Here is a 26545-nt window from a genome sequence, read left to right on the forward strand (position 1 = left end):
ATATCATCCTGCAGATAGTGGCAACACATCAGAAAACTCTCTTGTATGTTTATCATTAACATTGATCATTCTTCATATAACCTCCACAATCTTTGTATTAATTGTGAAATGCTTTGATCTTTTTTCATTTGCTATTTTTTGCAAATAGCTCTTTCTTGTTTTGTGGCAGTGTAGAATAACTGAACAAATTAACAACTTTATGGAAAAGGTCATCCCTTTTATGTCCTCCAGACTGGACCACTGCAGCACCCTTTATCGTGGTATCAGCAGGTGAAACATCCAAAAGCTTCAGCTGGAACTAACTGCCTGAGGATCTGAGACAGGTCTCCTCAGTATCCTCTTTTAAATATCTTCTTAAAACTCACTTTTATAGTATGGCTTTTTTCTTAACTGATGATAATTGTTGTGATTGTTTTAATTTAATTTGTGACTGTGTTTTGCAAGGTGCTCAATAAAAATGAAATAAATGAACTGTCAGTTAATGAATCTTTTTCATGGGAACTGGCAGTAGATGGCTCTTTCTGGATTTTTTTGATGGGATTTTTCGCTCGGCATCCAGATGTAGAAAACATTTCAGGAGGTCTAAAAATGCCGTCCTATCTTCATGCTTAAGAGCAACCTGTTTAACTTCTCAGAAAAGTATTCAGCTCCTATCACAGTGCCCTGCTGTTTGCAGACTCATTGTGTGGAGCATAAAATCAGATCACGGTCACGCACAGAATAATGGAAAAAGTCCCATATATATCTGTGGCCTGTAGAATTAAACCGCATTTGCTGTTACCATCAGTAACTACAGGTGTCGCCCAATCAACCAGGACTGAAATCTCAGAGATTGTCACTTTAAATTTTGTATTCTTTTTTTGTCCATTTGTAAATTGTTTATGTTTTCTAATTCTTTTTAAAGTTGGGTTGCTAGGGAGAACATGTATTAAAGTATACAGTAAATGAAGAAACAACTTGATTAAACAATATAAATGTAACCTTATCTTCATATTATTGTATTTTATTGTATATATGCAAGTCATTGGGAATATTCCATTCCAAAAATAAGCTCTAAGTGCGTGAGTGCTGTTTTATGATGAGATGAGGACTGTGAGGTGAAAGAGGGCAGTGAACAGACTTCAAATCGGTCTCATATGGGTCTCACTGCTCCTCTGTTGTCATGCCAGGGGTCGATTTTCATACAAAAACAAGGAAGTGAAGTGAGGAGCGGGATTTTGGGACATGAGGTCTTTTGTTTTAAAGATGTTTGCCAGTGCTACAGTGCTGTAAGAGAACAGAATGCAGCTCTCTATGTCATGAGAGCACGTGTCTTTGACATGAAGTAAGATGGTCAGACAGGGAGGAGTCTGGCTGTGCAGCATGAAATCATCATAAATCCCATAAATGTCAAGCTGATTGAAAAACAGCTGGACTCAGGGAACTCTGGGTACCACAGTTAATGTAGACTATTCATTTGTAATATAATGGTGCAGCTCTTGTAAAAAAGGCCTTAAAATTACAGTCCCATCTTACCGATGCCACAAAGACATCCCCAATCATCTCCAGGCTGTCCCACTCAGCCACGCGGCTCGCCAGGGCAATCTGGAACAAGAAGTGGCACTGCAGGATCTCACGCACACGATAGAAAGCCATCTTCAGTTTCCTGTCGCTCAGCAGCCTCGGCTCAATCTGGGACAGGGGCTTCTCGTATTGCTGAGAAAGCAGATAAAATGAACTGTAATAACAAGCACTTAAAAGTGGATCTGGCATTCGCTGCAGTTGTACTTCCATACCTCTAGTATCCTCTTCAGTGCATCAAGATAATTCTTCTCACTCTCCAATATGGATCCCAATATACATCGTCTCACAAGCTGCAGAGAAAAAAATAAACCAGTGGTCTTCGGGCATTTGGCGCGGTTTTCTTAAACAACAAATTAACAAGTGCATGTTCATTACCTGTTGCTGTGAAAGACCCTCTGGGGCTGGACTTAGCACTGGCTCAACATTGAAACAGTCCACCTCAATGAAGAGTTCAGACTCCTCATCCTCAAAACAGGCTGACTTCCTCTCTAAAAGATTAAGAGAGAGCAAGTAACGCTGTAAAAATGGCTGCAATTAAGCAAACATGCTGTAGGAACAGAAAAAACGCTGTCCTGAATAAACCATATTAGCCTTCAGTAAAATACATTAACACTGACTTAACATAAACAGAGGCGCTAACGGAGGGTGTGTATAGTTAAAATGGATTTACACATTTATTGCTGTTTATGAAGGCAAGCTGTCTTTTTACGGTTATATACCTTGACAGAATGACTTGGTTTTGATGAAAGAGCGTCCCTTTTTCACTGCAGCTTTTGTTTTCTCAAGCCCATCTTTGGTCCCCTCCTTAGCTGCCTTCACCAGCTTTTGCATCTTGAATGAGACAAAATACATCATTATCTATATTGCAAAAGTAACACCAAGTAATTTCACAGTCAGGGATGTCAGTCCAAGGGGAAGTTTAGTTTACTAAAGTTTAGTTTACTTTGTCTAAACCTATGGCTAAAAAGCTACATACTGGACTGAGCTAAGCAAGAAAGAGGCAGTGTTAGAGCAGGGATGAGGATGAACGGAAGATCATGTAATACAGGAGAGCAGAGCTGATCAGAGAATGACAGTAACTGGGACAGCAGCTAAAAGTAATACATAAAGACTGGTTTACATTATGAGAGACATTGTAAATGCCACAAATATTTATATAGTTTTTCAGCTACTTTGAAAACATCTTAAATTAATGGCTCAAAATAAAACTCAATTGCTGGTGTCTCAGTTTACTGAATATATCCTAAGCTTTACAACCTCCAGTGCATAAACAAATAACGAGAAAGATTAATGCAGCAGACAGGGAGGCAAATGAATTGTATGCAGACCCATCACCAGTACCACCACCACATGTCATTCACATCAGAGCGGTATAAAGGTACCGTGTTAAGCGTCAGATACCCAGAGTTGTTAGCTAGACTGAGAGTAGAGGGTTGGGACTACTTTGCCTAGCACAGGCAGGTGAGGTGAGCCTCAGGTAGTTTACCTTCTGCTCGTGTTTCTGTTTTAGCTGCTGCAGCTCTACCGTTCCCACTGTATTTGCCATTAGATCTTTCATCTTTTTCTCATAGTGTTCTTTCAAGCGAGTCAGATCTTGAGAGAGCTAAACAAAAGCAAAGCAAGCGTTACTGGTTATGGTTTTGGAATGAGCTAGAACCTTAATTTTGAAATTTCTGTTGCTAGACTGCCGACTCTATCCTCCTCCAAAAATCTCCTGTCGCATTAGAAATAATTTGAATGAACTTTTCCAGAGGGCAATGGTGTCCTATGATCTCATGTTCATCTGTACTTTTTTCTTTTTGGAGCCCATTGAAATATGACAAAATGCACTTGTACAACATACAGGAAAATTAATAGTTAATTTGTATCATTAAAATGTGATTCATTGATAACTGAATCTGAGGAATATAATATTATAACAGAGCTCATTTCTGACCATTGCTTCCAGCCACAATACTGACTGTTTTGCTTTATTACTGCAGTTTTTGTTTTGTTGATTTTTTTCAAATTGGACAATAGTGTAAATGTGTATGTGTAAATAAATATGTATCAACTCAAAATATAAAATATACAAAATAGCTTTCCAATTATTGGGGGCAATTTCCACCTTATATTTAAGGTAATTGGCATTTGATGAAATTTAAAAAGATTTTTCTTGCCTGAAGGAATCAATTAATTTCTGACTGTGGTACTAAAAACAAAGTGAAGTTGAATTCTCAAAACCACAAGCCAAAACATTACAGAGTGCAGCCAGCTGACTATAAGCCAGAATGATCGCTCTCAGATCTGCAGAAGCAAATGGACTGTTGATTCCACATCAAACAGAGAAATGAACTGTACATCATTGACAACTTCATCTATAAATAGTTTATCTACAAGTTAAGAACAAGCACAATAAGAGGATTTGTTTAACTCAGAAATTTAAACTATAACTTCATATAAACAAATATATGACCTCCGGTATCACAGCTGATAGTAAAGTGGATATGTGGAGGAAGGAAGAGAAAACACAATCCCCTATACTAAATTCCACAGTAACAAATAAAATGAATCCCTGCTTTATCCACTGCTGTCATCCGCCCACCCACAGATGTACAGTATATTGACACAGGAGCTGGTTTTTGGCTGTAATCTAGACAGAGAAATGGGAGAGTTACACACATGGGTCTTCCTCTGGGGCGGCTTCCCTCTCATGAAGGCGTGGGGCAGGCCGTTCTCAGGGCGACCCTCCCCGTCACTGGCCTCATCATAGCTTTCAAACTCGCTAGAGCTCCATCCGTTGTCGAGGGAGCTGTTGCAACCACCCTCCTCACCAAGCTCCACGTCATCATAGATCATCTCATCTGGATCTGTATGAAAAAAAAAACAGGACAGACAGAGAAAATATATTTTCAGTTCAGCTTCAGACTCAGATCATGTACTGTGCATGTAGATAAACAGTATAACAATATACTGCACTGAAATTGAATAGCCTTGAAATCAATATTGTTTTTGTGAAGCTGATAATGCTCAATTTGTGCAGAGAGTAGAAATGTGCTCATTTTACATGGTCATTTCTGATGCCATAGCTGTGTGGCATTGCATTGCATTGTATCATAGGGTGTTCCTGTTATTTTTTTAACAGCTGCAACAAAAACTACTGAAATCATAAGCTTCACAGAGGGTCATTTTTAATTGAATGGCTATTGATGTGGACTGTAAACCCAAACACTCAACATCATCATAATGTTAATGTTTAATAACATTTTTACATTCAAAAGCCTAAATGCATAATTCAAGTATCCCAGTTTTGAAAAATAAAAAAGGCAAGGAAACTAAAAGTGAAAGTGAGCAGCCCTGATAGGCTTAATGCTACAGGCAGAAACTAAAAATATTGAATTTGTGAAATGAAGAAATGAAAAAGAAATTTCACAAACCTGTGTTGGAGTCAGAGTTCTCTCTGGGCACGTCATCATAAATCACCTCATCTGGATCTGAGCCACGAAACAAACATTCAAAAGAGCTAATGCCAGATTTCTTGTATCACATAGCTGTTCACACAACAAACAGGATGTAATGTGAGAGGGATCTAAAAGACAGGCACACACAAGGGTCTGCTTCCTCAAAAGAACAGGGAAGGAAGTGTCTGGGAATTCAGCTGTGTCAAAAGAAAAACGAGATAATAGCAAGCTGAAGGAATACACTGTGAAGCAAGTCCAAAGAACTGAAACAACACCAGTATTGTCTCCTTGGGAATTATAAATGCATCTCTACAAAATTTACATTAATTATGGATGTCATTCCTTACTTTCCATCCACGCAGTGTTGGCAGGATCTGATGCCCATTTAGCCAAAGCATCCTCTTCTCTAATAGGTGGATACTCTTCGCTGAAAACACTTGAAAAACATGGAAACAAAAATGTATCTCTACAAATGAATATCTTCATTGTCGGTATTATGTCAGAAAATCTATTAATAATTCTTTAATTTCCTGTATAAGTAAAAGTGATTTAATCTATGTATTATTATCAATTGTCAATAACTATAACTGTAACTTTATGTGGGGAGTATGGGAGTATACCTTTTATATATATATATATATATATATATATATATTATTCTTAACATATCACACTAAATGTATTAATGATTGCTATAGACATGCTCTGACTGTCACACACCTGTCAGCAGAGGTGTTGCCGGTCCCAACCACAGTGACTGAAGGAGGAAAAAGAGAAAACATTACACAACAAAAAACCATAAGACTATATGTTTACTTTCCTGAAACCCTGTTTCTACAAAAACAAAGTGTTTTTTTCAAACAAATTATACACATTTTTCTTGAGAAATCGGCATATCCATGTCAAGAAACTCCAAAAGACCTCCTGATTCCAAGATTTAGGAACTCTTGTGTTGACTTTTTTCATATGACGCCACCAGATGTCACTGACGATTCCGTGTTTCCTACATTACCAATGGTTTAGTCAAGATGACGTTCACTTGAAAACGTGCTTTAGTGAATTTCAATTCACACGCTCATGTAATTTAAGATTCAATGATAAGACTAACCTGTTTTTCTAGTGAGTTTTGTCATGGCAAAAGTAGTGATTGTAGAAAAATGTTCTGGCTCAGCATATCGTGGTCAAAAAATCACTGAGATTAAAACCAAAACACTGCACAAATGTAAATAAGTTTGTGCATTATCCTACAAACCTACGTGGTTCAAAACTCTTTCAATGTGACCTTGATGAGATAAATACAGTGTAATCAGTCTCCTCAGAGTGCCAGGCCACAGGCTTGGACACAGCTACTGCAGGATTTTAGGGAAACCGGAAAATCCTTACAGCCAACACAGATCTTTGGGGAGGGCTAAATTTAGTCACTACTTCCTTGTGGCAAGGCTTTAGGAAAAACAAGAGAAAGAAGAAAGGAGACAGCAGTGAAGTAGCTGGGTGTGACGGCCTTGTATCTCTAGGTTTGTGTATGATGAGGAAAATCTTGCTGAAAGGACAGGATAAACATAAACAGAGCACAATAGACAGTTTTGCTACGCAGAGAACAGTTTCAAGTATTTTTCGGGCGTTTTATGTCTCTATTAGAAAGTTGAAAGTGAAAAGATGACAGGAACTGAGGAGAGAGAGTGGTGGAGAATGCCACCCCAGTAACCCAGATATGCGCAGAATTTTAAGGTGACCTGGATGTTTAAAAAAAAAAAACACTATCTATAAATACATTATTATCATAACTATTTTATGAATCAAAATTTAGATATAAAAGTACCCCCGCACACTCTACTTTACCATCCTCATCCATGGAGAGGTGTCGAATGATGACAGGTGTGGTGTAAGTTGGTGTGATGAGTGGGACACCAGAGGGGGTTGCATAGCCACAGGGCACTGGGACTGAGTATCCTGAAGTGATGCCAACAGGGCTAGTGTTGATATCTTGAGTGTCTTCCTCTTGTTCCTTGGGCTCCATTGGTGAGGAAGCTGAAGAGGAGGGGCCATGCTGCTGCTCAAGCTGCTGCAGCTGGAGAGGAGTGATGTCAATCACAGAGTAGGGGTTGACTTTGCCCTGGGAGGAGGTCCTGGGGACGGCCTGCGGAGGGTGAGGGTCATCAGTGGATGGATCCTGGCCTTCACTGCCTGGTGAGAGAAATCGGATGCAGTTAACTTATACAGTTACACATACAGTCAGTGATTAGCACATTACAACAATGTAAAAATACCATGCAGATGTAGCTTACTTGTAATTACACAGTACTTAATTTGATTATAAATATACTTTTGAGACAACTACAGACACAGAACCGGTCTATACACACCCTGTTTTAAAAATGATCACACCTACTACCTAAATTCATCATTGTGGGACAGGGTTTGAACCTACAACTTTAGCACCATCATGATGAGCATATATACATTACTGCCTTTTTCATGTACTTAAATAAGGTGTGTCTGACTGCCAGTTGCAAACTTTATGCCAATCACAGTTGGAAGCAATTCTTTGCTATGCGTGGCATTGCTTGAATTTGGTTTATTTTTAGTTGGCCGTATGGACATTTATTTTCAATCATTGGCCTTCATGTTCTATTAAAGTGATTTCATTAATCAAGTAATTATGAAACTGAAACCTTTTAGACTGTTGTCAAAGGTTACAGTCAGTGGCATTTGCTCAGAGCTCATGTGTAAACCACTAATGCTCTACCATGGACAACAAACGGATCGGTACAGGGCGTCCACTCCAAAAAGCCCTATTTTGAGTTGGAAAAAATATTCCATTTGATTCGATCTTTGTTAGAACAGATTTGAGTTTTAGACTCTCAGAGGACACTTTTCGAAAGCCATTCTGGATGAACCTCACTTTTTCAAGGAGCCTTGGTTGAGGATTAGGTATGGGTTATAAATGTAGTGGTCATTTAGTAAATTTTACAAGCTTGAATTGTGTTATGAATGTATTCAATGGAGGTTCCCATGGTAATAGAAATACAAGGCATTTGTGCATGGGTTCAAATCATGAATGCTCTAGGGGCACAAGCTGAAAAATAAGTTCTTTGCTTCAGTGCAGTACTACAGAGTGACTACTGAGTGAGAATAAACAGAGCCTAGCCCTTCCTGCTGCCGCTGTCACAACTTTGTGTGATAAAAGCCAGACAGCCTCCGACACCACGCTGCCAGAGATACAAGGTGTCATGAGAGAGACAGACTGCCCCACTTAACAGCCTCACTTGAGCCTGAGCTGAAGGGGCTGGATTAGAGCGAGATAAGGTACACAAAGCACAACAGGAGAATGTGGAGAAGTTTTGACCACTGCCAGAAAACATCACACATATTCAAGGCATTATCTGCAGTTAACTAATGTTGAAACACAACTGTAGTGTAGAGGAGTCTCTGCCCGAAGGAAAGGCCAAAATGGGCTCAAATACTCTCTTCCATAGAGCCAACAACAAAATGTCAACACTTTTGAGCTGCAAACCTGTTTTTCCAGGATCTGCCTCTGCCTCATCATTAAGAGGAGGGGGTGGAGGTAGAGGTAAATCTGTCTCTCTGTCATCTGTCCCCTCAACAGCAGATGTCCCCTTTCCTTGTTCTGTTGCTCCACCTGCCGCGGTGGCTCCACTTGTGGCAACCGCTGATGATGCAGCTGTGTCGGATGTGGGGGTAGGTGCTGGGGGGTCCAGGATGGGTAGATGGCCCTCAGGATGACTGGCCACCAGGCTGTCCTGGCTCTGATCCTTGTTGCTGGGGGCTGGAGGAGCTGGAGGTACAGGGGGTGAGCGGTCAGCTTCAGGGACGTCATCGCCGCTGTCATCAAAGTCGAAGGCTTCTCCCTCATCGTCATCTGCCAAAGGGACGCTGTCTGCCAACACTGGAAACAGAGATAGGAGGAGATGTTGAGTGCTGGATTAGAGTTGGGCAATATGTGTTGCAATTCACCAGTCTGTTATTGTAAAAGCCCTAATATGGTGAAGATTTTATCTCTACTGAGGTAGCTATCCCTTTAAAATACTAGGATGTTGGTGGCAATGCTGCAATTATTATTCATTATTGTCATACAGTTATTTCACCCATAAACAGCATCTCATCCAAATTTCCAGAACATTCACAATATTGTGATACACATCGCTATAACAATTGAAATATAGTGTGGGCGGGGATTTATATCACCAGTCCAACTAGAAAAAATGAAAAATATCCAAAAGTGCAAATTCATTCCCTAGAGAGAACATATGTGAAAGAGCATGATTACAACAGTAACCAAACACAGTATTTGCTTTGCACCAAATGACAATTAACGTTTTCTTGAGAAAAGAAGTCCTTAAGAGACGATTACATTTGAATCCTTATGTTACAGTATGTAAAGTCAACGAAACTGCACACAAAGCGCTAATGTGTAAACTTCTGAAAACTTGTGACCTGTTTGTCTACTGTAACAGTCACATATAGTCTTTATACAAAAAAAAGGAACACAAAAAATTAGCTTAGACTAATAAGTTACATAACTGGAATGACAGTAGGGTAATCATATCGCACTGTATGTTTTTGGGATTTGATGTTAAATTGAGGTAGGCTTTAGTTCAATAATCATATTATTTCACTCACAGACTACTTCAGAGACCGTTTCCAGATACACTGTGGGTGGCAGTTCTAGACCTTGGGCTGTTAAATTTACAGGACTGAGCCACATGCAGACTTATAATTAAGGGTGGGGTCTACTACAGCAGTATGTTTTCTCAACAGAATTTTTTACATCAAGGTTTCGCACCAAACAGAACATCAGCTGCTCTAATTTATAGCAAAAAACCAACTAGGGCAGAGCTACAAAATATAGTTAGTGTTCAAAGGCGTCACGTTCACATCAGAGCGCTCACTTGGCAGAAGACAGGAAGGGAACAACAAATGTCTTTCCAGTTTCCACACTGCAATTAGGCCAGCAGGAAAGAGAGCTGTTACTCCCCTCAGTGAGTAGTGCAGCCTGGGTTTATGCTTTTTTTTCTGATCTGATGAATAGAGTGTGGCCCTGGGTCAGTGGATCTCAATAAAAATCAAGATTAGGAATGCACAGGCTCAACTTGCATCAGCTGGTTTTGTGTTCCGGCACTAAGAGCTGAATGTGTAAAGGCAGTATATTAGTTTTCATTCAGTGGTGTAGTGAAACAAAAAAAGAGTACAGCAAATATTCAAAAAAAAAAAAGAAAGAAAGAAATTTCAATTCAATACTGTGGAAAATATTGGCTCATCAGCTAAACTGGGTTCACAGAAGCATAAACTGAGCCAAAACCACGGAGCCTGAGTGGAAGAAACTCTTATTACCACCAACCCTTGAGCTTCTCCATAGGGTTGCTGATTTTCCTTTAGGGTGCCAACATTTAGGGAGGTTCCTTTAACCTCTAAGAATGATACTCAATCTTTGTCACAGTTTTACTTGCAAGCATACCATGGATTCTTTGTGAGCACTTTCATCAGTAGTCACAGCTTGACTGTATTAGCCTACAGTCTAAAGTCTTACTCTCATATCCTGACTGTGTTCCCAAAAAAAACAGAAAATTCCAAGTCTGAATGAGTTCATTTCCAGGACATGTCGAAGAGATATCCGCATAAGAGCCACACAGCCGAAATAGCTCAGTTGGGAGAGCGTTAGACTGAAGATCTAAAGGTCCCTGGTTCGATCCCGGGTTTCGGCATTTTTGACCTGTCCTTTTCCCTCTTCCACTTCATTGTAGATACATGCCCATGTAAATCCTATATGAAGTTTTCCCAAATACCTAGGCTGCAGCGTTTCCTTTGGACACATTGCAATATCAGTTTAATGTCCAACTTCCTGCCTTACCCAGTTAACTCAGGCATTTATGTGGTCATTTATAGTTTGGCAGATAAGGTTATTCTTTACACACCATTACCATCAAATGAGCCATAGTCACTGTTGTAACATGCTGTGTTCTGCCTCCAGGCCTGAGTGGTCCACTGATAGTGACCAAGTAAATCAAGAAACTCCCTGTAGCAAGACCCAATAACTTTGAAGTTCCTCACAGCAACATACACAGCTCTAAATCACCAGTACAATTCCCCCAGGCGTTGACAGGTAGCTGTTCCACCCTGTACTCAGTGTGTGAGGAAACGGTCTGTTACTAACGTTCCAGGTCAACATTTTGACCTCATGTCCATCTGCGCCCGTGACTAAAGGTGAAGGAAACGAGACGTGTAAAGAGCAAACCTAGAAACAGAGATGCTATCAGTCTTTTTCAATCTGTGTAGTAATGAATGGTGTGGGCCGCAGAGATAAGTCACAGCTAGCTGACTAACAGCCTGTGGTACTCCAGGACTGTGGGGTTTATGTCATATGCCAATACTTGATATGCACTCAGATCCCCTCTCTGTGGTGTCAATGCAGAACACTTGACTGTGCCAGAACAGAGTAGGACTTGATTTGATTGGATTTGGCCAGATGGTTAATCACAACTAGCCCTTCAATAGTACATCTGCAACTATGTGTACATAAGGCCATTGACAGTTGGCTGTGTGGGAATGCATGCCAGCAGCTTAATTACAGAGACTGTCCTGGATGCTGACCTTACAGTGTAACCACACGTGTGCACACACACAAACATGCATAACCACTCATATGAGGATTGTCTTGTCCTTCTAAACTACAATCATATTGTTCAGGGCCAGCCCTGAACTGGGAATAAAATATCTTTCTATTCTTGTGAGAACGCAAACTACAAGCTCATGGAGGAATATATATACAAGTGTATGAATGTGCACACTGACACACAACCATAGCCTAGCTGAGGTTCCCATTGTCAATTCATAACCACAATATGGATTCTGTTCGGTGGGCTTATCTCCACACTGCTTCATAATGGTCTGCTCAAATGAGTCACTGGGTTACGATCCGCTCCAGCATCGCCCTGGCAACAAAGCAAGTGACTGGCCAGCTGGAGACGAAGCATTTCTCTGGCCCGTGTCTATCCCCGGAGGCTGTGTGAGTGCGTTTTTTTGTGTGTGGATGTGCGTGTGTGCTGCTGCAGCAGTATTCAGCATAATACTGAGGCACATTGTCTGGTATTCACAGCAGCGCAGCACATTTTACCCTCCTTACTCCCTTGCTCCTCCACCCACATACTCCACAGTGGCGGAGGAGTGGAGAAGAGGAATCCGTGTTGTTTACTCATACTGTCCAGCTTCAGCAACCCCTCCAGGAAGTGATCTGACCAAGATGACCTACAGAAGCTAGCAGATGACACTATTATAATGATTAAACTCTCAATAAAAAACGAAAACACGAAACATGACGAGAATGTTGTCTGGAGTTGAGCCATATAGCATCTCAAAATCTCCCCTCAGCTCTGCATCAATGTTTTGAAATTCAACTGCACTTCTGTCTTTAGACTAGTATATTCAATGTTTAATGCTAATTTGTTGTGGTCCCACTTTATGTCTATAATCACTTCATTCAATTCCCCAGATCTCAACTCAAAAGCTGTGGCCCGTACGGGGATCGAACCCGCGACCTTGGCGTTATTAGCACCACGCTCTAACCAACTGAGCTAACCGGCCCATGGTGACCCCCTTCCTTCATCCATATTTCTCAAGTTACTCTGTGAAGTTAAAGCAAAGTGCATAGCTGTGTGAGTGACAGAGCTTTGTTGACTTTACTTTCAGGAGGTGGGGGAGGAAAGTCTTCCACATCCATGCTTGCTGCTCCTCTCCGGCACAAGCTCTTCAGACCACTGCATGCAGGGGATCAACTACGCTGACACACATTCCTAAAGGAAAAAGACAAACGTCATAAAATGGCAAAATAGGTGGGTTGATACACACATTATTTCCAAATTAATTAAGCTCTGAAGAATGTTTCCATACATCATGAGTTTGGCATTTCTGGGCCGGCCTATGTAAACCACTCAGTCTCCGAAAGCCCAACCACACTTGTTATTCCACATTACTTAATCACAGCAGCAGTTCATCACCAGAGGAGCATGGCTGTGTTGTGGTCACGGTCTGGTACCTTTTGTGTCAACAGCAGAATCTGAACCACAACTAATTCAGACAAATGAATGAAAACAAAAGAAGCTCTTATAGCGTTCCTGGGGGCTGTTGACACTACCACGTGTTTAAGTGTACACAACATTCTCATTTGCAAATTGTGGGCGTGAGTCATGTCATGGGTATAAAGGAGCTTGGCCACCATTATAATGGATAGGCCATACCCTGTGGAGTAACTATTATGAAAACAAGAGCAGCATGGGTTTCTCTGGTTAAAACAAAGTTATTCAAAGCAGGTTTATGTTCAGATTTCAACTCTTGCTTATTGTGGTGATTAAGGCTACATACATCCCTTCATCAGTTTACTCAGCTCAGCCTTTATCAAAATGTACATATTTACTAGAGATCTTAAATCGATTGGTTTCCCAGAAGTAGTTATATTAGAAATTTACACACTTTCTTCAAGATAAGAGTGTAGATCACAAATGTAGATCGGACAGTAAACACAGCTGAAGGGAAACACTACTTCTTTCACTTTGAAGTGTTTTTTGTTCAAACACAGGAAAAATGTATTCTCTTGCTTGATTTTCGAAAAGGTTACATTATCCCACAGGCTGTGAAAAATAGTTCAATGTAAACTAAAACCCAAGGATTATTATCATGTCCGTAGGTTAACCCAGGTACAAAGATTCTGCTATTAGATTTGGCTTTTAACATTATTTGAAATTAAATCACAGTATGTATTAGCATTTAAGGTGCAGAGGTCAATGTGACATTTTGACTTAACAGCAACCACACATTTTGGCCCAGGGAAATGTCATTAGCATGCTGAGGCAGGAGAGACCTTTGGACCTGCATGGGCATGAGAGACATTGCATTCCTCAGCAGCACAGCCTTTGTTTGATGATGTACAATTCGTATCCAGAGGTGACAGTTTCTGTCAAAGGCCTCCTCTAGAAAAAAAAGTTGCTCTACTTCCAGACTTCTTCAGCTTGTTAGTATCCACAAAAACAGATGACTAAGTCATGACATCATGCTGTAGCATAAAGCAGCCATTGTAGTGGTATGTATGTCCCATATTCTACCCATGCAATGGGCCTCTACAGTTGAATCCAAACCACAACATAAGTTTACAACAGTCTACTTCTGACTAAGACAAACGCACACCACAGTATTGCAGCAAACAAGATCCAAAAGATAACTCATTCTGATTCTCAAAGCTTGTTTTGTCTACAAATAATGTGAAATCCTCTGCTTCTTTGTCCTCCACCCTATTCACAGGGCACAAGGCCAGAACAGTGGATGTGAGCACACAGGGCCAGTGTCTGCTGAATACAGTGCGACTGACAGATAATGCTAGCACTAACAGAGGCAGGTAGAGTATGCATAGCCTGAGGAGAAATAGCCAACACAATAGAGAGGAGACGACCAAAAGCAGCTACAATGTTAAATAGTATGACTGACGATGAGGCTGTCTTTAGGTTATATATTGCACAGCCTGAGAAAAGTTATGTACAAGTCTGAAACATGGTTGTAAACTGACTGACACATTTTGAAGTCAGAACTAACAGCCCTGCCCTGACAGGAGCTTTGAAGAGTGACTCATCTCTCCCTTCAAATGCACTGTTCAAGGTCTAGGGCAGCAGGAAAAAGGAAGGAAGGGAGGGGAAAAGAAGCCAAATATTCAGGTGTGCTCTCTTGAAGCTGAGGCACAAAGGAGAGAAACCACATTGTCTGTTAAAAGTGTGCATCAAGCCAACACGATGACATTTATTGTCTTCTAGAGGAGCTGGCTCAGCATTTGATTGCCCTGTCACACATCAGTCGAGAAGGAAAGACAGCCTTTCTCACTTCTGCTTTGAAACCAGTTAGCAAATTCCTCCAATCCTCTTCTCTCCTATAATTAGTCTGATTTTCGTCTTTTTACCTGCTTCTTGGGAGAAAACTAAATGCCCCTTTCTGCAAATTACATCCTGCATGACCTGTGGTGTGGTGTGACATCAAGTGTGGTGTGCACAACACAAGCACCTGGCTCACCCCATGGAGATGACCATCTCAACTAAATCCTACATCTCTAGCATCCGTCAGCAGCCTTTGTATACTGCATCGTTGTATATTGATACATTGTGCAACAAAAGCAGGTTAGTATGTGTAGTCTGTGAACCCTCACAGAGAGGCAGGAAAACATTCCTCAGTATGCAATAACAATCTCTGTTAATCTGCTCAGTATTTAATAAAAAGGTACTGTATTCCAGTCTAATCTGAGAGCAATGATTGAGGACAGAGCGGAAGACCAGAGATGTAAAATCAGCCGTATAGTTGATGACAGACTCAGCTGAGCATGTCATTACATGTTGGGAAGGCTGAGCTGTGCTTTGCAGACAGGAAAACAGTCATCTGGCCTGCTGGTGTAATGCAGACAATTTGTTCACAATGTGTTATCCTAATAACCTGTGTGAAAGAACAGACAACGACAAGGATCAAAAAACATGTTGACAATATGTACGTACGATAAAAATTGTCAACATAATCTACGTTGTGGAGGATAAATTGCCACCTATGTTTAGTCATAAATACAATTCTACAGCCGTCTGTGGAATGGCACTTTAAATGTTAACTTAGAGGTACCTGAGACAGATACTATTGTACATTAACTCTACATTCACTAGATTTCACAGGGATTCCTCCCCCATTTCAGACTGCAAAAGGGGGTATTAGTTTATTATAGTTTATTTAATAGTTTATTTAAACTTTTTAAATCGAGGATAGGTTGAGAGCATGTATGCTCCAGCAACATCACATTTCTCTAAATTCATGATATGGATAAATGACGTCATCTAAAGAGAAAAAAAATCAAGGAATGATGGGAATTACGGAGACAGAATCACAAAACAGACAGAACATATTTATACATTTGTCCATAGTTTACATCACAGATATCTTATACTTTCCCTATAGTTTCCAACCTGGAAAAAAAACTACAAAAAAACAAAACAATTAGCCATTACTTATGACAACCGGAGATCTGTTGAAAATTAATTGTGTGTGTTGCTGAGAGCTATTCTACGTCAAACAGCCTGGTTGGTAAGGGGTTTTGATTCTTTCGTTTTCTGCACCACACTTAATGACAAGTGGCATTCCACGCACGGACTGAAAGTCATAAACAAAAGCCTGGAGGAGAGGGAGTTGAGAGAGACAGACTTGTAGTCTGCTGTGAGTGTCTGTCTTTGGCTTTGCAGTTCTTTGGCTGGCTGTTTTATTGAGCAGTGTGTCCTAATCTTCTCCTTCTACCAGGCTTACAGTAATCAGGCCTCGACCGAAAACAACAGATCCCAGGCCTACAAAGAGTGGACGGACAGGCTTAGCAAAGCACTGTGATGTATTTGTGGGGAGGTTCAGGGGAGGACAGGACAGTGCCCTGCAGCATACTAAAAAGGAAAAAAGGTACCGCATTCTAGTCTTAGTCTCTATTGCTACAAAGAACTTGCACTGATGAGGTCCCACTATTACATATTAATATATTGCTTGTACTGTTATCGGATTCTCATAGGTGCTGTAGACCATTGGCTAAAAGGATCTGTGGCCCATACAGATATCGAACCTCCATCAAACTCTCATGGCATTACTAAAAAAAAAACACTCTGAGCAACTGAGCTAACCAACCTTAACACCCACTGTTTTTAGTTTAGTTGTATTGTGAACAACATAGTGACAGCCTGTATCCTGAATCTCAACTCAAAAGCTCTGTAGCTCATACTGGATCAACATTCGCAAAATATCAGTATCTGGGCCAAGCAGTCTTGACAACGCACCACACTTCACCACCCACCCTGACCTCAAAAGGGGTGGAGAAGCTTCGATACAGGCACAAGATAGCTGACTTTAAAAAGTGAGAGCCCTGACTTGTTGAAACTGCTGTTGCGATCAGCAAAGGACAAATTTAAAACATATTCATAGACACATAATAAATCACAGATAAGCAAACAATCTTCCATATAATTACATCTCCTTTTGTTCCTGTAGAGGCAAAAGTTTTCTCATGCATGGCAGAGAGTTTACGCCTCCATTCAATCCCCCACTCAGTGTAATATAACCTACCCTCAACACACTGAATAACCCAACCAGAGGATGATTCTGGTATTCCCTGTCAGCTACCAATTATAATTACAGGCCTAATGGGTGTGGATCGTAGAAAAATACACTTCAATAAGCGGGCCGGCTGATCTGCAGTGGTTTTTATCTGATGTGAGACGTATGAGCTATTGGACACGTGAGGGAATTGCATGTCAGCTGCAAGCACTGAAGCCACGTTTATAAACTAAATGTGGTCAATGCTGAGTTACCACAATTGCCCATTACTGCATGGTGTCATCCATCACATTACAGTATGTAGTGTGAACATTACGATGCATCACACAGCGTTAAATTACCCCATTATACGCCTAGGAAGATTCCTACTATAACAGCTGTATGACATTTTTTCATTACAATCGTAATGGTTAATTTCTTATATTGACCTTAACTTGGAGGCAGATTCTGTTTTCAGTTAAAGAGACAAAATACTGATATGGCCCTCCTGGATTGGGCATCACTGGACAAAATTAAAGATCAGGGCTGCATAATATTTCTAATGTGGTGTCCATTTGAAAACAGAGGCGGTCGCAGTCTTGGCTGTCACTGGTCTCCACCCACCCAATGAGCTTTGAGAGCCAAGCATGTCAACAGAAGAGCACTATATAGTGTCTGGTGAGCAGTGGATAAGTGGCTGCTCCAAAGAGCTTTTGTTGACTGGCTGGAATTAAGCTCTGAAGGCATTTTAATATGAATAGAGCAGCTCATTCAGATTACAATAAATGAGCGCAGGAAACTGCAATTTAATCGTCAGTGTACCGGTCAATGCACTGACTTCAAAGTGTTGAGCCACTGTCTGAAGCCAAGATTGCCAATGACCTACGATTTTCCTTGGCTGCTAAGAATATCGCTCAATTCACAGAGCATGGCACTAACAAGGGCAATGGAACAGAGGGATCAGACATCTTGGTGATTGCGGGATCTATAATGCCTACCATATACAACTTAAGTGATGTTCCCAGGTCAATTCTAGCTCCAAATTTATCAGACACATGTTCCCAGCTGCTAAACAAGTGTGTGGTATGTGAGCAATTTCTCACATCCACCTGCAGATTAGAGCAGTGTTTTTTTTCCCAGCTGTTGCTGAACTATGTTACAAATACATGGATTATCTCAGTGGATCATTGCAGGGGTCGTGGGTGGACAGTGAATCCATTACTGCCTTTCTAAAAATGAATGGTATGCTCCTCTGCTCAACCACTGTGTACTCTGGAACCCCAAGCTTAGTCATGGTAAACAGAAGACATTTCCATGAGCCGCTACTGGCAAAGAAGAGTCACTGGCTGGTCACAATTACTTTAGCAATTAGCAATCCCTGGCATTTCTCCACTAAACTACATCTGTGTTGACTATAACCATGACAGAGGAAGATACTGCAGTCCCAGGCTATACCACGTTTTCATGTTGATGAATAAAGGAATGATAGGATGCTAACATACTGTCTCCCAAGGCATCTACATTACAGACATGGCAAATAGCGTTAACATTGATTGCCAACATTCCTTTCCTCAAAACATCAACAGTTTTTTCCTAAGAGGTCTACGAAAACATTCACAGTCAAAGCAGTTGTGGTTTGATGAGGAGAAAGTGTCACACATAAAGAGCTCTGTGTGTCTACATGTCTCACCTGAGTTCTTACATTAGAAAGCAGTAAATTTGAGTGAGGAAAGAATTGCCTTGTGCTCCTTTAACAGCCTTCCCTAGGTGTTATTACAGTGGGTCGAGGTGTTAAGGATCTGTATTTGCAGCCAGGCCACCCTGGTTATTTGCTAAACAAATTACCATTGGAGACTTTTGTGTACTTGCATGTGTCTGTGTGTGTGTGACCCCCTGAATGTTCTAACTCATCCATGTATTGGCTGAGTAAACTGGACATGCATGACACCAGACAATACAAATGAAGATCAAAGCACTCTTTGTATTTAAACCATCCTTTGGGGGCTTTGCTAAGCTTTAAAGATTCCTGGAAGCACTTGGCTGTTTTTTGTGCAGAGGGGCACCTACTGAAGGAAATAGTTTAATTAAATTATGGTTTTACTACCTGTTTAGACTAATCTTCCAGTTGACTGAAGCTGTGCAGCCCTTTCACTGAGGAATGCTATGCATGACTACTTGAATTTGTAGCTGGGTTGACTGCTCCAGCTCAGGGAGACTTCCCCACTCATTAATGATTTTATGTTAGTAATAAAGTTCTTATATTTTCTATATCTAAGTTGTGTATGAATGAAGTCATGGTTATTATCAAGATGGCAACTTGACATGCTTTTAAATCACTATTATAAATGGCAAAAGGCTATCTTGCACCTGCAACTGCATCCTTGAAGAGGGGCAGGGGGTTGAAGAAAAGTTTGAGGTTGTGCTCAAAACAGAGACATGTATCAAAAATGTTAATGACAGAGTCGAACCCTGAGGAAATATGCTAGTGTCCTGTTGAGTTAACATGTTAAACAAAAAAGAAAAGTTTAGTTTTGGTCTTAAAACAGTTAATTCCGAGATTAGGACGCGTTAATTAACATAACTGTGTGGACAAAATGAGTGACTGTCTTTGTCATAGCAGGTAGTTGAGAGTGTTGCAAACTTGGCAGTGTAGCTAGGGCGCCACGTTATAGCCATCTCCCAATACACAGTTTTAAAAACAAAATACACGTTAAATCACTATGATACACAAAAGAAACATTTCTCTTGGGGTTAATAAATAATTGCCTTTACGCTGAAGCCCACCTGAGAAAAAAAACAGATGGCAGAACAGTTAAGTTAGGGCTGTTTAAAACTTTGACAGACACGTAAAAAAAATGTCCTCAACTCACCATTGTATGACTTTTCCCCAAAAGAATGACGTTATCCTTCTGCTGTAACACTGTACAAGTGTTAAACGTGGTTCATTTTTGACTTCGACACGACTTTAAAAATACATCAAAACACATCCAGCGTTTGCCCAGTGTCCCTCTTTTAACTTCAGACTCTTCGATGCAAGCTGACTCCATCCATGAAAACGCTTTACCCTCCTCCTAGTCGCTGATTGGCCGGCGGGTAGACTTGGGGAGACTCTGATTGGCTGTACGGAACACCAATCAAGCTTCCAACGTCTTCTCCTGCGGGATCGCACAGTGGAGTTCCGAGCTGCCCACGTGACGTGTGAGGTGGCTCCCCCCGAAACAGCTGTCCGGAGATGATGTTGCATTAAAGTTTTGTCGCAATCTGTGAGTCTTGTGTTCACATAAATTTACACATCCCACCCCACACCCCTGTTTCAAACTAGGATTGAATATAAAACGGCGCGTCTTTCCCCAACACTTTGAGTTTTGGGGGAAAACCACACTCATTTTTTTTCATGTATTGCTTGTTTTTTTGTAAATGTTATTGATTTGATCTTGAAAAACATCTACCAGCTTAGTAAAATATGCCAGTCTGTGGTGATACTTTGAAGACAATAAACCTTACAGTGAAAAAATGTGTCAAACTCAAGGATGTATGGTTACGCCAAAAACGACGAAACATACAACATATCTGATGAGATAATTATTCCCATGCTGCCACCTACAGGCACAGTCTCTATAGCACAACCTTAAAACGGACAACATTGTATGTGAGTAAACATTTTAATATGCAACTCAAAGTAACTCTAATTAATGCATTTCCTGATAGAAACATGATGTTTAACAGCACAGAATTAATAGATAATCCCCCAAACCATCCCATTATGTTACAGTACAGTATTTTTATGCCATTATAACAAATTAATGCAAAGTGTAAATATGACAGCTTGATGTTAGTCATTTTTGCAGTATATATATTAGTCTAGTTGGTGGGACCAACTAGACGAAACACTGGTGAAAGGAGGTTCCCACCTGATGACCCCAAAGACATGTTAGTTATCACTGCTCATTAGTCAGTATAGCTAAAATTAATAGTTATCATAGGACATGTTAAGCTTAGGGAGCTATTCACTGAGTCTGGTCCATTTTCTGTAGCACAAGTTTCTTGTGTTTACCTTAAATAAAAATAACATCACATATACAATAAAAGAAAAATTAATTATCTACTTTATAACGGAACTGATGAAAATATTTTAAAATGCTATTAACAGATTTCATTATCTGTGTAGATCCAGCTGTTCAAGTTTAGAAATGCAGACAAAATAAGAAAAAATAAAAACTGAAATGTCTAAAAATCTAGAGCTTACTTGCATACTTAGACATGAGCTACAGTAGCAATGATGTTTCAGCCAGCACACTGAGGATCTGAAAGTTTGCAGAATTTGCAGTGACAACTGACTGAACAGTTCCTGTGCCAGATAAATGACAACAGACAAACCAAATACTCAAGGCCAAGACTTCATGTACAATGAAGCCATTGTGTGGAAAAACACAAAACCAAAATCTTTTTGAAATACTGAAGAAGCTTCAGTAGAAAGAAACACCTACTTTATTAAAACATCTCTAGTTTAAATTACTTTCACTCATAACACCAAAAACAAGCATGATGAAACTGATGCTTGGTTAGTCTGTATTAATACTGCTTCAGTTTTGTCACATTACATCTTCATTTTGGACAGCAGAGGCTTTGTGGAGTAAAGTCCTGAGCTTTCGTCCACCAGAAAAGAAAATTCAATTAACCGCCTTCTCTTTCATGACCACAATAAACAGTTCCCTCTCTGCTGAGAGAGGATTCATGGATGTGAATCATGATTTGACTGATGCAATTATCCATTTTGTACATAATAGTTCCAGTAACCAACCTTCAGAACCTAATTATTTAACTGTAACTCAGTTTTCCAGTCCACGCTGCCCAATCAGTGCTAAATAACTGTCTGTTGAAAAAGCACCAGTGCTACAGATGACAAAGGCCAAATTCTTGACATGACTTTACTAGAGTGGTTTGGTGACTACTGAGAATGAGTATAACCTCTCCTGTCTTCCGCATGTTGTATCCCCAAGCGCAGAACATGTTGCTACTAGTCGTCATTTACCTGACAGAACAACTGGCCTTCACTATTAACAGCAATAAACCAGAAGCAACTGTGGGCAAACAAAGAGATATACAGTACAATACCTCCTCCATCAAGACAGGATGTAAATCTTGAAATACTACAGATGTACAGTAGCTTCAAAAGCTTACATTTCTTTTACATATTGTGTTATTTTCTTTCCAATTTAATATAAAAAAGTCAAAACTATTAACTTTATAAGCTGATTTTTCTTTGTAAATTTTAATTTGTAAGTTTGTGCTACTGAATGGCTCTGGCAAGATCCTCTCTCTCACATATTTTTCCTCGTGTCAATAAATAGCCAATCACATGACTGTTATAGTGGACATTTCACAACACAGTGTTGTGAAGGCCACACAAACAAGCAGGGCCCCACACGCTTTACACAACCACACCTACCTATGAAGAGCTAATCAGATGGAAAATAAATACTCTTTCCTTAAGATGATCAAAAAGAAAAACTACATGGAAACTGCCTGAAAGTAAAACCTGATGGAAGGCAGTGTAGCAAAATGTATCTATGTGGTACCAGACCAGGGACTTAAGAGTCCTAAATCTTAAGAATATCCGTCTCACTATCACCACACCAAAAGTCACCTCACACCTCCATTATGAAAGAAAAACAGGTTAAAAAAATTATGATATCAGTCAGATGAGAATTGACCTCCTTGGTACTCCTCAGCTGGCATGAAGTTTGGCAAGAATCTTTGAACGGTCCTCCGCGGCACCGTTTAGGGGAGCCGGCTTGTTGCCAAAGTTCCAGTCTACAGGGTTGAGCAGCTGCATGGTCTTCCTGTGCGTCCAGATGGGGTTGATGATAACAGTGAGCAGACCGAGGCCAGAGAAGAACAGCAGGCGTTGGGGGAGGGCCACATGGGTGCTGATCTCCCCCCAGTTGGTCAAGGTTACCCACCACATGTAGTAGGTGAGCACCATGCGACAGTGGAACATGTGGATCATCACCCACTGGTTGGCTCTCCAGAACAGGGTGCGTGCCCAGCCGGCCTGTTGGGTTGAACGAAACACAGAGATGGTTAATTACTGAGAGAAGCATCATGAGACATGGTAGCATTTTATTACTTTTAACAAAGCTCCTTTTTATACCAAAACCTCTTTTTATGTAGCCTACATGTCTGTAACTTATGTGTACTCAAGTCAAATTTCTGGGGAGGAACAGAGAAAGTTCAGGTATAGACTCAGTCCTTTTTATAGAACTTCCTCTTTCTAAGAAAGCCAAACTTCATTTGGTCATATGATACACAAGACCTAAGAGGAACTGAAAACTGGTGGAACTTCTGATCATTTGTTGACCACAAACTGTGACAAAAAGATAATCAACCAGCAGTGGCAGTGCTGCATTTACTCTGTATTGTGATAAGTAAGATAAGCTCCTCTATGGAGCAAAGTGATGACAGTTTTATTACCTACCTTCAGTAACATCCAGGATATACAGGTAAATGGTGTGCTCATCTCCAGCAGCAGTGTAACCATCGGCAGGAAGTGGCCCAGGGAATCCCACACCACTGCCCCTGCATATCCCGACAGGGCAAAGAAATGGTGTGTCGCCAGTGGGAGGTCAAATGACCAAAATACCACATTGGAGGTGTGAAGCGCTACATTCTCAAACACAAAGAAACCTGTGGCTGTGAGGACATTAAACCATGACCAGTCTTCTTGGCCTCTCACTCTGTCTCTGGTTAACTCAGAGTCCTCAGTCAGGGCCCGGAGACCGGCTACAGTACTTTGGATTCCAAATGCCGCCCGACTGGCTGCAATGTTCCAGAAAACTTTCTCCTTAGCAGGTAGGGAGTTGTAGGTGCGTGACAGAGCCAGAGACAGGAGGTGAGAGAGGAGGAATGTTGCTACATAGAAGCCAAATCCTAGGCCAATAAGTCTGAGGCGATAGTCCCATTGGAAGTATTCTGCACTGGGACGGGGAAGAGGGCTGGTTTGCTGGTCAGGATCCATGGTGATGGAGGGAGGTGAAGCTCAAGCTCAGGGGAGGCTCAGCTGCAGGTGGGACTGTGGGCAGGGGCTGGCACGTACATGGTGTGTGTGGGTCACCTGCAAAACAATTGTTCAAGCTTATGAAGAAAATACAGACAGCAAATCATATAACACAAATAATATATAGTAATACATTACTTTCGCTTTAACAAATGAGCCCAAGCTCCATTAAACGATGTGTTTAATTCGCTGTTTGACTTAAAAATGACTTTACAAAAGTTGGGTAGCTTTTATGTACCCCGGATTTTTTGTAGTAACTCAGAAACGAAACACAACCAGTTCTACACCTAATAAATAAATAATAAATATCGTTTTACCCATTTAAGCCGAACTTTTACATCAAGTCCTTTCAAAAACACGATGAGTCATTCAAGTTTCAACATAAACAACTGTGTGGTAGAATTAGCAGAAAAACACACCCAAATGTGGCTGCGACCGACTCAAGTTAAGAAGATACCAAGAAGAGGCAATAATTACGACTTGCTTGTAACACTCACCGTACGGACGAGTTTCCACTGAACACAGTATGACGATACAGCCACTGGAAGCTACAACAGAACAATTCACATCATACGACTTCAATTTGGTCATGTGACCTGCAAACAGGAAGTCACGCCTCTTCTGAACTTCCGGACATCTCATTGGTGAACGCCGCTGAGAGCCAGAATCCTACTGGTTGTCTCTTGACTTATCATCTAAATGCCAAAAGTCTGGTTTGGTTTTATGGTTTTATTCTGTCTATAACGCTACGTAACAAACAAACAAACAAACCACATGAACAGGACGTGTATTCATCTACAAGTTGCAGATATAAATTATATGTCGTTACATGGAGAAAAATAACATGAAAGCAGTGTTATTAAAAACAAACAATCAAAAAACTTCAGACAATTATGTCACGGGAAATTGTGTAGCGTACCCTCAAATGCACTGGGCAAGAAACAATGTGCACCCTGGGCAGATTGCCATAGTGATAAAACACATTGACGCCACCAAATAAACAATACATATCTCCGCACTGTTAGAGGAAAGCCACAGAGACACAAGGACAACATGTAGGCTCCACACACAAAGGGTCTCGCCCCATTGTGATGAGACAGTGTTTACTTGTTTATGTGATGAAAGCACATGACATCCCACAACAACAGGGTTATATGTTGATAAGATTTCCCAATCTTTATAGTCATTGAATATCTGTTAGGACCCTGTCAAACCTTTGAAGACATCACTCCCCGGTGAGGTGGGAACTTCACAAGTCAGAACTGATGAAACTTCTTGAACTAATGGTAAACAGGTTAAAATAAAAGACAGAGAGTTAGCAGCTGCCTTTTATGCACTACATTTAGATATATCATGTCACAATAATTACAGCAATGTAAACAATCAAATATTGAAGTCAAATTAAATCTTGATTTGGCAGTAAAGGAAGAAAAGTATGCAAAGAAATTCAGCTGCAACAACTGTTATTTGAACAATGCATGAATTTCTTTCTTTGTCCAACAGGGGGCGACTTTGCCACATATATTTGAGATTGTGAGAGAGAGGGCCCAGGGTTTAAGTTGAGTTCTGCACATGGGTTCTACAGTGTAACCTTTTTAATGGAAATATCTTGACACTAAAGTTAATGAATGGCTGTTGAATGACTGATTTTTTCATATAAAACCAATCTAATATTAAATTGAAGGAAAAGGTTTACAGTAGCATATTTTAATCAACTTGCAATTAAAGTATTGACATCTTCCTGATTCTCTTGCTAGTTTTGTTGAGTGGGGCAAATCACACCATTTTATTCGCCTGACCTTGAAGTTCAAAATGTTGCAGTAATTAAATCCTTTGGGAGCTTGTAACTCTCAGTATTCTGACAGCTTCTACTTTTCCTACAACTTACACCTTTATCATTTTTATTAGTGCATGGTGTTTCATTATTCCTATCCATATCTCTGCCAAACTTCAGAGTTAGAGGATGTTTCATCTGTCAGAATAACTGAAAACGCCTTCAGACTGATGATCTGGATTTTGAAATTTGAAAGTACAATCCTGATATATTGTTGCAATAATCATATTCTTGCAGACATCCCTACAACCTGCAGAAACATAAGTATTAAGTGTCTATATTTCAGATAAAGAAATCAACATTAAAATTAGGCAATGTTATTTGACAACTAACCTAAATATAGCACTGTTGTTATTTTGTCACGGGCCTGAATCAGATTACCATTACAACAGAATGCACATATAATCTGTAGCAACACTATGCAATACTGGTCACAACCAGCTTTCCAATACAAAATGTCTCAGACAAACACCATGTTGGATATTAATCATTCTATTGTGTTGTGAACCGAAAAGATGCTCTTCAGCAATTGGACCAGAACATTATATTATGGGA

At 40.4% G+C, this 26545-nt stretch overlaps 2 protein-coding genes and 2 non-coding genes across 6 annotated transcripts in view; 1 reads left to right on the top strand and 3 right to left on the bottom strand.

Moving 5' to 3' along the window:
- The window catches only part of arhgef10 (Rho guanine nucleotide exchange factor (GEF) 10), a 49457-nt gene extending 29293 nt beyond the window's left edge, over window positions 1-20164 (bottom strand). Inside the window, exons 1-13 of one of the 3 annotated variants that reach the window (XM_056393031.1) lie at window positions 19970-20164; window positions 12702-12811; window positions 8518-8910; window positions 6843-7187; window positions 5724-5760; window positions 5351-5439; window positions 4980-5036; window positions 4225-4412; window positions 3050-3166; window positions 2283-2394; window positions 1939-2051; window positions 1776-1853; window positions 1516-1695 (exon numbers count right to left, since the gene is read on the bottom strand). In XM_056393031.1, the coding sequence (XP_056249006.1) occupies window positions 1516-1695; window positions 1776-1853; window positions 1939-2051; window positions 2283-2394; window positions 3050-3166; window positions 4225-4412; window positions 4980-5036; window positions 5351-5439; window positions 5724-5760; window positions 6843-7187; window positions 8518-8910; window positions 12702-12738 (1746 nt within the window). In that variant the 5' untranslated portion in view covers window positions 12739-12811; window positions 19970-20164. Of the gene's footprint in view, window positions 1-1515; window positions 1696-1775; window positions 1854-1938; window positions 2052-2282; window positions 2395-3049; window positions 3167-4224; window positions 4413-4979; window positions 5037-5350; window positions 5440-5723; window positions 5761-6830; window positions 7188-8517; window positions 8911-12701; window positions 12812-19969 lie in introns of all 3 variants that reach the window. The other 2 variants (XM_056393029.1, XM_056393032.1) reach the window with 2 other exon arrangements.
- On the top strand, window positions 10654-10726 carry trnaf-gaa (transfer RNA phenylalanine (anticodon GAA)). The gene has a single exon. It is a non-coding gene; the product is annotated as a tRNA-Phe (tRNA).
- On the bottom strand, window positions 12529-12602 carry trnai-aau (transfer RNA isoleucine (anticodon AAU)). The gene has a single exon. It is a non-coding gene; the product is annotated as a tRNA-Ile (tRNA).
- A 504-nt stretch (window positions 20165-20668) lies between the features above and the next one.
- Window positions 20669-24750, bottom strand: cln8 (CLN8 transmembrane ER and ERGIC protein). Its single transcript, XM_056394372.1, has 3 exons — window positions 24654-24750; window positions 23578-24213; window positions 20669-23154 (listed from the first exon to the last, which is right to left on the bottom strand). Exons 2-3 carry the CDS (start codon window positions 24115-24117, stop codon window positions 22828-22830), a joined length of 867 nt encoding a protein of 288 aa, XP_056250347.1. The 5' UTR covers window positions 24118-24213; window positions 24654-24750; the 3' UTR covers window positions 20669-22827.
- Window positions 24751-26545: the final 1795 nt, after the last annotated feature.

This window comes from Seriola aureovittata, chromosome 13 (assembly GCF_021018895.1).
Source record: "Seriola aureovittata isolate HTS-2021-v1 ecotype China chromosome 13, ASM2101889v1, whole genome shotgun sequence".
Classification (NCBI taxonomy): Eukaryota; Metazoa; Chordata; class Actinopteri; order Carangiformes; family Carangidae; genus Seriola; species Seriola aureovittata.

What these genes read in the sequence shown, in the direction of transcription:
- cln8 (XM_056394372.1), bottom strand. Translation starts at nt 24,117, where the DNA reads ATGGATCCTGACCAGCAAACCAGCCCTCTTCCCCGTCCCAGTGCAGAA. An exon ending in TATCCTGGATGTTACTGAAG is followed by an intron (nt 23,155 to 23,577) that starts GTAGGTAATAAA and finishes TCAACCCAACAG; the next exon opens with GCCGGCTGGGCACGCACCCT.